This window comes from Poecilia mexicana, unplaced genomic scaffold (assembly GCF_051168715.1).
Source record: "Poecilia mexicana isolate PSO_F unplaced genomic scaffold, ASM5116871v1 scaffold_15, whole genome shotgun sequence".
Taxonomy (NCBI): Eukaryota; Metazoa; Chordata; class Actinopteri; order Cyprinodontiformes; family Poeciliidae; genus Poecilia; species Poecilia mexicana.
The window spans coordinates 27,994,330-28,004,849 of record NW_028263384.1 but is presented as its reverse complement, the minus strand read 5'-3'; the positions used below and the strand labels follow the sequence as shown (position 1 = coordinate 28,004,849).

The following is a 10,520-nucleotide window of genomic DNA, read 5'->3' as shown; positions in this document are numbered from 1 at the left end:
GACGGGATTCCCAACACATCCTTCAGTAGGACAATAACCATAACCAATCTCTGGATCTAGCTCTTATCAGAATAAAACACTGAATTAGATGCAGGTTGGATGGTGTGGTTAGTTTCAAGATAATTTTCCATTAACATTATACAAATGCAAGAAAAGATTAAAAGTAGGGGTGCACAGATTGCAGTTTCTTTAAAAAACCAGACCTGCCGATTCTAATTTTGGCCGATACCAGGGTTTGTGGTCTGAAATGTCGCTAAATGTTGACCCTTTGCACGTGACGTCACGCTGTTTAGAACTCCTCCCGCTCCGCCATGATGGACGTCAAAACAACCACTGCGCTCCTTTAAAGCTAGTCAAAAGAACAAACATCTGGTAGCTTAATATCTCTAATATTTAGTTGATTTCACCTTAAAGGGTGCTGCACAAACAGGCAAGAATAGAAACCAAACTCGTTATTTTATTACATAACTTTTAAAGAGGAAAGATACAGCTGACATAACGACTGTCAGCTGTTAATGATTGTCAGCCCTCGGTATAACCGAACAAATCCGCTGTAAATTACTTTTTACAAGGTATTTACTTCAACGTTCATATACTTTGTAAGTATAATTAGAAAGATATCAAATATTGCTTTATGGAGAAGGTGCGCGTTTAATCGTAACCATGGAGACAATGCCGCAGTCATTCATGTAGCCTCGTGTATGGGAAAAACTGGTTAGCATCTCGTCTGTTGTACGTTTTTAAGGCTGCTCAGGTGTAAAGGGGAAACGGTTTTATGGCATAATGATATAAATCATGTGGTTTGAATTCAGGCAAAGTCAGTAATTTGATCAGGAGGGAGGAGGAATGGGTCGGTTTCTAAGCTAGCTGTTTCAGCTATTTTGTAAATACCGCCGTCTATGAGCTCCAACCAGGTGTGTTACGTTCACAGACAAATTAGCTTGGCTCGAACAAGTAGAAACCATGAACAAACTGGCAAAAACATTTTCCGTCACTCTGTTCAACACTCCCCTCCCTCATTTCCGACGTCCATCATGGCGCCTCGAGTGACGTAGTGACAAACGGTCCGGACATCGGTTGATTGTAGACCTTTGCTGAAGATCGTCTTCATGTGTAAGAAACGGCTGGTCTCACAAAATTAAGGACATCGGCACAGATAAATTGGTGCAGCCCCTAAATAAAAGTAAATATTTTCAGAGTATATATATTTTTAAGAAGCTGTACATTTCTGTATTTATACACCCCACTGTAGTTGTGTCCGAGAGACAACAAAAGCGAACAAATGTTTCGTTTCTGTGCAGATTTTATGAAAGGTAAAAAGGGGATAAATGCATTTGTGTTATAATTTCTTAAGAGTAAAAGTGAGTGAGAATGGCGGGGTGAGTTGTGTCTTAAGGTCTTTAAGCAGAGGGCAATGTGAAAACCTGTGCAGCTGTTGCTTTGAGACGTAAAACCTGAGGTTGAGCAATGCACTGTCCTGCTGACGAAGCTAAAATAAAACTGGTGAATATCCAAACAATTTCAAAAAGGATTCTTTATTTGTTTTTCTGATGTTTATTTTTAAACTGAATCTGGGATTTTCTGACAGGTAGAAAAATAAAAAAAAATACCTATTTACTCTTATGAGTTACTGTAGCTAAACTACCAGAGGTATGACATCCATCACTTAATTAAAAAAATAAAAATAAAATGCTACTTTTTTTTGCATTTGAACACTAAAGAAAAATGTATTGCTACATAAAACATTGCATTTATACGACCATGAAATTACAATTTTAAAAATTACAAGGATAAAGGCATGTTATTGAAACTTTTTCACAATATTATGACTTTATTCATCTATTATTTTAACTTTATTCTCATATGATTTCATCTTAATATTATGACTATTTTTGTTATTTATCCTTTATGGCCCTAATACTCTGTGGTACATTTATGTAAATTGCTTTCCAAATATTAAAAACTGGAACAATACCAAATAGATATATGAATCTATTTGGATCAGGTCAGAGTTGTTCTTTCCCCCCAGTTTTCATTCAATATTGTGGCAACATTTAATTATTTTGTTAATGACTAAATTAAAACCTTATCCCAGTTTTTAATCAGAAGTGTGATTTTTCTAATTCTTGTGTGACCATCATTAGCGCTTCAAGCTAATTTCAATTATTTATTCAGATTTGATGCATTTAAACTAAAGAAACATGTTTGCAAATAGATGGAGTTCAGTAATATGTGTTTGGGATACAATCTGTGAAAAGTGCAAAATAAAGTGTTCACTACTAGTTTTCACAATCTGCTCTGTCGATGAGCTCAGCAAAGTTTCAGGAAGAGCAGGAGCTTCTTAAAGAGATAGAGACCTAATTTCAAGGGAGAAAATGTTTTTAAGTCATATTGGATATACATATATAATTTTTTATAACCGCTTAAGCTAGCATAGTTTCTTAATTGTGATGTAAAAAGGTAGTATGTGCCTGGAAAATACATGATACTGTCCCTTTAAGGTTCTGTAGTTTTCCATCCAAAATCCAATCATCCTGACCTGAAGGTCTGCAGCAGGACTTTACCAGAGCTGTGAACAAATATCTATACACCTTTTATTTATTTTGCCATTTATTTTTACTTTTAGAGGCTAAATGTAAAGACTTTTAGAGGGCAAAAATAAATAAATGTTTTTGTAATTGTATCCAGATCCATAAACTGAATGTGTGTATTTTTCCAGAGAAAACCCAGATAAACAACGTAAATGAAACAAACCAGTTTGCAAATTATTCTCTTTATTGAAGACCTTCAGTGTCCTCCACTGGAAGCGAAAGCGCCGTAGAGTGACAGAGTAAACATGAAAATATCTCCTGTTTTTAGAAATCTTCTCTCGGGCCGCCAGCAGCATTCCTGTGCCTGACGTTGCGACTCAGCAGCAGTTGAGGAATCTGTATTGCAACCTCGCAGGCTTGTAAACATCATTAGAGCACAAAGTAATTGATTCAGGACTCCTGCTGTATTGCACATAAAATCTATCTGAAGGCAGATTAATTAATTAATTAAAACACTCCTATCAACAATATTATTAATTTAACATCAATTCTAACATTTTCTCCAGCTTTTCTTCATAGAAAATAAATGGAATGTAGTTAAAATCTATGAACCAGTGAATTAAAGGTTACAACAGAGACACTAATTCAATTTCTAGTGTTTATATCATCAGTTTTCCCTCATCGTAGGGGGAAAAGGCACCAGGAATGTTCAGCTGTTTCGCTCTGGAGGCGCCGCCGGCCGTGTTCAGTACCTTTTCTGGCGCTTCGGGTTGTACTTAATGAGCAGGCCGAGCGAGGCGTAGCCGAACAGGAACGTCTGGACGAACCACCGCCAGCGAGTGTTCGGGTGGTTGATGCCTTTGTCGCTGTGAGGAAACAAAAGTAAAAGAATAGAAAAGCGTTAGTGGCGGTTTTTAGACATGATCCTGTTCTGTCGGTGTTTGAATGCTTGAAATTCAAGCACTTTTCAAATATATTCAAAATAATAATAATGAAACTAAAATTGACATAAAATGTTGACTACTTTTATCAAACATGTAAAAAAAAAAAAAAAAAAAAACTGCAACAAAACTGTTTAATCTCGCTAAGTTTTCTAGTATTTAGGAAATGGAAATAATTTTAGTCATTTTAAATGACCTAAAACAAGAAAACTTTAGTCTGATTTAACTCCAGATAGCGAGAAAAAAATGTTTCCGTTTCTTATTAATAGAGGTATTAAATTTAAAAAAAACATGTTTTTCACATTTAGGCTTTTAATTAATCATTAGATTACATTTTTTACAAAACTGTGCAGCTTGAATATCAAGAACTTTCAAGGACTTGATACAGAAATCAAGCAAACCTTGAAATGTTTATCCAAACATCAGTGAATAAAATATGTATTTATTTAAGTTTTTATGTAGTTTAGAGAAAATCCACAACAAATTCAAACTTGAACACCAAACTCTTGTTTATAAAATGTTTTTAAAACATATTTTTTCTGTTATGTTCGCGCCCATAATGATTATATGCAATAGTCAAATGAGTTTAAATAAGATCAGCCAGAGCTCTACCACCACCTGGTGGACGGTTGGCCTCCCTGCAGTCTTACCTGCACAGCTTTAAAGCGTAAAGAGCTTCTAAGACATGAACAACAACGGCTGCCCACCACCTGTAACACACAGAAAGACCCATTTAATCACCGAAAGAGAACTTCATTAAACATCAATTTGTCTCGTTTGTCCCTCTAAAAACTCTTTATCCTGCTTTTACACAATTTTATTAATTTTATCACTACAAACTGGGACACCAGGACTGGAGCTTGGGTCCATTTTTACCTGGTTGTGTGAAACCAGAGGCAGCCAGAGAGCCACGTTCTTACTGAAACAAATCTTCTAGTAAATGTTTCACTCTGAGTTTCTGGAGAGGATCACAAGGCTTTGAGTCACTTTATCTACGCAAATCACTGGGTTTGTTTTATCTCTGCAGACAGACGCCCTGACGTCGGCTCCAGGTCGGTTCAGACTGCCGCTCTGCAAAAACACAAGGCTTTAACAAGCATCTTTAGACTAGTTTCTAGTGCAATTATCGTAGTAACCTTGAAATAAGACAAAACTAACTTATAACCAGATTAACAGCAAGATATAGGAGCTTAAAGTAAATAATTCCTTAATATTGATTTAAAAAACAGAATTACTAGTTCCTCTGGCAGATTATTTCACATATAATAAAATATTATTTTCATATAAGTTAAATAATCTGCCAGTACTTTTCATCAATATTAACAAATTATTTACTAAACATAAGTTTCTATATTTTGCCTTAAAGTTACTTATAAGTTCGTTTTGTCTTATTTCAAGTATATTAATATATTTGCACTAGAAGCTGGACCAAAAACACTTGGTAGGATTCTGTGTTTTTGCAGTGCGTTTCTCTCTGACCTGCAGTCTGTCCACTTCAACCTGATGACAAACCAGAACATGAACTCATGTTCTGCTTTAAACTGCAACAAAAACAACTTTAGAGACTCAAAACAAGAAGTTTCACTTTCCAAAACAAACGGTTGTAAGCAAGCATCAAAAAGCAGAAACAATGTAGTACAGAAAACATTCTCTGGGTTAAAATCAGTTAATTGTGTTAGATATCACATAAATCTTTGGTTATTTTTCGAACAGTTTTGAAGCCAACAGCCTGCAACACCAAGCCGGTTCAGATGATGGTCGGTTCTGAAAACCACTTCAGGTTTTGTTTTACAGCTGATAAGAGTAGTTTTAGTTTTATTGTTTATGGAAAGCTCAGTTGTCTCTTTATTGCTTCCTTATTTAAATTAACTACTAAGGAATCAAAAAATGAAAAACAGCTGTTCTGTACAGCAGAGAAAATCCCAAAAGAAAATTAGAAAGTTGAAATGAATGTCAAACTAATTTTCTCCGGGTTTATTTCTTAATAAATTTTGGAGAGGCTGGAAAATGGCGTTCCTCTGGGACGGGGCTCGGCCCACTTAAAATGGCTCACTAATGATGTCACCTTATGCACCTCTTTCCAATGTTTTTCTTCTTTTTGGCTGGAGATTGAGACACTTGGACATTTTGTGTCATATAAACATTTACTTTGAAGTATGTATCCGAATAAAATTTGTGATTTGTGTTCAATTTAGCTTTTTCTTTAAAGACAGATACATTTTGTACCAATGAACAAAACTACAAAAATTAAACTAAAATTAGTAGGAACAATTAAACATTAAATACAAGTAAAATGTTAGCATCTTCATGACTATTTAACTTCAAAATGTACCAAAACTACTTTACTTTGCAAAGAAAATTGACTGATATGGAAGGATTTGGAAATTAAATCCTCTAAAGTTTGTATGAATAATCAGCACCTGGAGAGATTCCACACACACGGAGGGAAAACATGCAAACTATATGCAGTAAAACCCAAAAAAGACCTTCTTCCTGCAGGGCAACAGGGATACAAACTGCTGCAGCAAGATAAAACTTTTTCCTTACAGCAGATAATCGGCAGAATATAGAAATCCTTTCAAAATATTGATTATAAATCAGGAAGTATACATCAGGAAAGTACAAACTAATGAAGGAGGTTAAATAATGAGCAACAACCATCAATCAGTCAGGAGTCTATTATAAATGTGCAGAAAACTTTGTCAATATTCCAATTATGTCTAAAAAAAAACTACTTTGCAATTCTGGTACTTCCACTAATTGAAAAATGCAATTAAAATCACACATGAATTAGTTTGTTCACGCAATAATTCATTAAACCATCATCCTCCAACTATTTCCTGTCGTCTCTTGTCCCAGTGGAAACATCTGGTTGTTGATCATGTGATTCGTGATGCAAAAAAATAAAAAAGCGATAAAAATAAACCAATTTCAATACGGCTAAAAAACCACGGCATCCAAAATGGTCAATGGAAAAGCAGCAAGTCGCAACATGGAGACTGAATGTTTCTTCCACCATTTTATAAAAGATAAATCACTGAAGTTACCCTGAAGAACAGGAACGCCTGTCACATGACTTGAATTTCTCCTAATCTTCTGCAGAAACTGCAGCAGTCATATGACTTTAAGGGCCAGTTAACAAACCATTAAGGCTATTGTTGACGGTATTCAAGCTCTCGTTAGAAGCGACTATATTTAAAATCTATTCATCAACTCAGGCGTAAACAGCCGTGTTTTCATATGAATAGAGCTGTTAGGGCTGTTTTTGCACATCACAGAAAGCCATTTTCTTTCTGTGATGATTTCATTTATCAGGAGTCGCTGTGGTTGTTGCGACATCTCCTAATCTCTTACCCTTTGTACATCAGGTCAGCATGGTAATACACCAGGTGACTGCACAAGCTGCCAAACGGACCGAGGCAATCGTACGGGATTACATCTGGTGCAAACACGATCAGCTGCAAAATAACAGTGGAGAGTTTAGATGTAAAACACCCAAAACAAACAGTTTATACAGTTTGTGACTATTTTTTTGTTCATAAATTTTGACAAAACATAATCAAAGCTGCTAAGAACGCTGCATTTTTCCATAAAAGTGATTTATACCTTTTTGGGGATTTTTGTAAAAACACAATTGTAGTCATAAACAAGTTATAAAAAAATAAAAAATACAACAATTAAAATATTTAAAAACATTTAAAAAATTACAATAAAATAAATTAAAATAAGTATATATTTTAAACATAATTTTAGTATTTATTATTAAATAAATTAATAAAACCAGGTTAGAAACGCATAACATAAGATTAATTTCATATACACGCCCATCTTCCTGTTCCTTTGTTTTTTTTTATTTCAAATTCAAAAACACTTTATTGATTCTAAAGAGAAACTAAATATTAATTACATTTTACAAAACATCGTTGTAGCAGGTTATGGCTGCAGCAGGAAGCATCTCCTGCAGCAGTCTGTGTTACAGGGAATCTGAAGCAGAGTTTAATTCTGAATATATTCTGTTTTTTTAAGGCATAAAGAGGAAGCTCAGGGTCGTCCATCATGTAAAATTCAGCCGTTTTCAGAACAAAACCCTCCTTCTTTATCAGGTTGTTGAGCCTTTTTAGGTCCCTAAATTTAAACTTTTCTCTTCTAGTGTGGCTTTTGTTGCTTTGCATCATTTAAACTCAACTCCGGGGTCGTATTTATGAATGCTGTGAACTCCAGGAGGCCATCGGCGTCCAGTTCAACAGTAAGTTACAGAGACGCTAACAAAGTGTGAAACTCCAATAAATGAGTCTTTGCTTCAGTTTCCACTCCGACCAACAAAGTGTGGCTTCTCACGAGTCCAAACCAAATCGGCTTTGCTTTTAACTCATCAGTGCTACACAACCAGATGAAAGAACAGAAGATATCTGGAGGAAATTAATCTGAATCCTTTTATTATTTTACAATCAGGGTGGGTTTAAAATTAGATTCGGATTATTTCACCACAAGTTAGCGAGGAATCATCTGATTCCTTTACATTTAAAATGGCACAAACAAAATTAAACTCTGCTTCAATTTTCTGTGATCTTTGTGTCTGCATTGGTTTTTATTTTTATTTTAAAAGAGATAATGCACATTAGGAAATATGCTAACGTCAGCCAAAAAAGCTAGTTTTCATCTGCAGTCCCTCAATTAATAAAAATACAGTGCAAATCGGGCAAGCTAACATGCTTCTTCCTTAAAATAAAAACTGCAATAATAACAAAAATAGTAAATAAAAAGCAACAGTTAAGCAGAAACTGGATGTGAAACACAAACTTCTAAGATAAATCAATAAATAAACAAGTTAAATATGACATTTTTGCTTTTTCCAGGATTTATCTTTGTAGACTTAAGGAAAATGTTTGCTTTCTTTTGCTTTATGTCACTTAACTTATCTTTTCAACAAAGATGGTAAAGGTAATACATGACTTATTTTATTTATTCTACACGTTTCATAACAACAGAAAATGTAAACAAATCAAACCTTTTCCTTGGTACCCAGAAGAGCAGAAATAAGGAAAACTGTACATATTAGCTTCCACTGTAGTGCTAAGACAGCTTCCACTTTGTGTATTAATGCATATTAAAGTATAATTGGTGTTTGAAACATCAAAGTAGGCAGCTAAGCGTTTTTATAGCGAGCCTTAAGTATTTTAGCTATTTGCAGGTAGTTGTTAATGCAATAGATCAGATTTAATTTAAAAGAAAACAAACTAAAAAAAAACTGACACTGGTCAAAACTGAACTGCATTGTTAGGATATATTCTTAAAAAAATACAGTTTGGCTTGTTGGAAATAGTTAATCTCTTCTAAGGGGATCACAACAGGGGAACTTTTTTACTTTCCAATGCAAATATATAATTAACATTGCAGGTCAACCTGACCCACCATGATCTTTTTGCCTAATCTGAAAGGGCAGCACACATTAGATGACAATAACGTTCATAAATTCGGACATTTTGACGGAGAATAAGGAAGCTTTTTGTTGTTTAAACGTGAACTGGCTGCTGTTTAGCGTGTCAGTCCAGCAGCTCCAGTCAATTTTAAGCTAACTTAGAAATGGACTCTAACCTAAAGTCTGTTGAACCCGCCTTAGGACTTAATTAACACTGATAAGATTAGCTATCAACACGATAGCCGCATTGACACTTTTTAACGAAATAGGATACATTAATTGGCGTCAGAGAAGAACATTAAACTGAACTACAGCAGCAGACGTTGTTTAAATAATTTAAATAAACCCGGGGGAGGATATATTAGGTAACCCCAACTGTGCAAAAATACTTAATAAAAGTTTGTTAGGATCACTTAATATTTGTCCTGGTTATGTTCAGTCGGAGAAAGTTTAAATTACTTACAGTAAAGTACCCAAATGAGACCGTTATAGTAACGACCCAAAAGAGAGTGGTCCGTTTAAAATAACCGCTTGGAGCCATTGCTGCTGTTTAACGTTGTTCTACGGTGGTGGTGCCGCCGTCAAATACGACCGACTCGAAACAACCCGCACACGTCAACCACGGAGGAGGCGTTTTTGTTGTTTTTTAAAAATTTCAGTCCAAAGCTTGTATAATAATAATAATAATTCTGAAGTAATTGTATGACATCTGTATTTTAATGGGAGTAAATATTATGTACTGTGAAGGCTTCAGAGTGAAGACGAAGGAACATAGTGGAAAGGTCAAGGATAAAGTTGTGGAAAAGTTTAAAGCTGAGGTTCCCAAACCGTGGGGCGCGCCGTGCCATTGAAGGAGGGGCGCGGGAAGCCGTCTGGATGAAAAAAAAAAACAAAAAAACAAAAAACATGAATGCTGTATGCGCTAGGTTTTTACTTTAGAGTGGCCAACTCTGTTATTCCTCTGTCAATTTGACACAGTAGGGGCTTCTGCATTTCCCATATCTGTGTCCTCTGTCACTTTTATCAGCAGTTAAAACTGTTTAATCTGTTGTTAATATGTCGTAACCTGTTTTTCCGAGCTGCCTTTAAACGCAACATAGAGCACTAAGATGCTCGCGCTGGGGGTACACCTGTGCTGCAGTGAAGGAGACCTGCTGCTGCTGTGCAGAGCTACGCAGGTGTGTGTTAGGATCATGGCAGCAAACCAGCAAAACACAAAGAATTTTTCACAGTTTTTCCTCCAAACTAACCAACTGTTGAGTAAAACTGCTGGATGCAGGTAAAGTTAGCTAAAAGATGACTAGCTAGCTAATATCAATACAGTAGCTTAACAAGGGCGCTAACAAGTAGCTTGTAGGCTACTGGTGTTGTTGTCTATGTTCAGCTACATTCATTTTGCCCCCAATGAAGTTGTTCCCCTCCCCCACACCCCTCTCTTGTTCATCTGGAGCCGGGGTTGAGTATAACAGTGAGTTTCTAAGAATCCACCCTCCACCCCCTTCGACCACACACATCGTTCAACCAGACAGCTATTTGTAAGTCATAAGGGGTCCCAGAAATAGTTTGGAAACCACTGGGCCTGTCGCGATAAACGATAAATCAATTAATTGCACGATAAATTAAACCTAT

The 10,520-nt window shown here is 35.6% G+C and overlaps 1 protein-coding gene across 1 annotated transcript; it reads right to left on the bottom strand.

The window, feature by feature from the left end:
• Positions 1-2,757: 2,757 nt before the first annotated feature.
• Positions 2,758-9,502, bottom strand: tmem254 (transmembrane protein 254). The gene is made up of 4 exons (XM_014975637.2): positions 9,355-9,502; positions 6,827-6,930; positions 4,123-4,182; positions 2,758-3,397 (listed from the first exon to the last, which is right to left on the bottom strand). The coding sequence occupies exons 1-4, from the start codon at positions 9,430-9,432 to the stop codon at positions 3,277-3,279; spliced, it is 363 nt and encodes a 120-aa protein (XP_014831123.1). The 5' UTR covers positions 9,433-9,502; the 3' UTR covers positions 2,758-3,276.
• Positions 9,503-10,520: the final 1,018 nt, after the last annotated feature.

Excerpts from the sequence above, each read along its gene's own strand:
- tmem254 (XM_014975637.2), bottom strand. The coding sequence starts at position 9,432 with ATGGCTCCAAGCGGTTATTTTAAACGGACCACTCTCTTTTGGGTCGTT. Across the intron at positions 6,931-9,354 it reads TCTCATTTGGGTACTTTACT|CTGATCGTGTTTGCACCAGA; the intron begins GTAAGTAATTTA and ends GTTATTTTGCAG. Across the intron at positions 4,183-6,826 it reads GCTGACCTGATGTACAAAGG|GTGGTGGGCAGCCGTTGTTG; the intron begins GTAAGAGATTAG and ends TGTGTGTTACAG.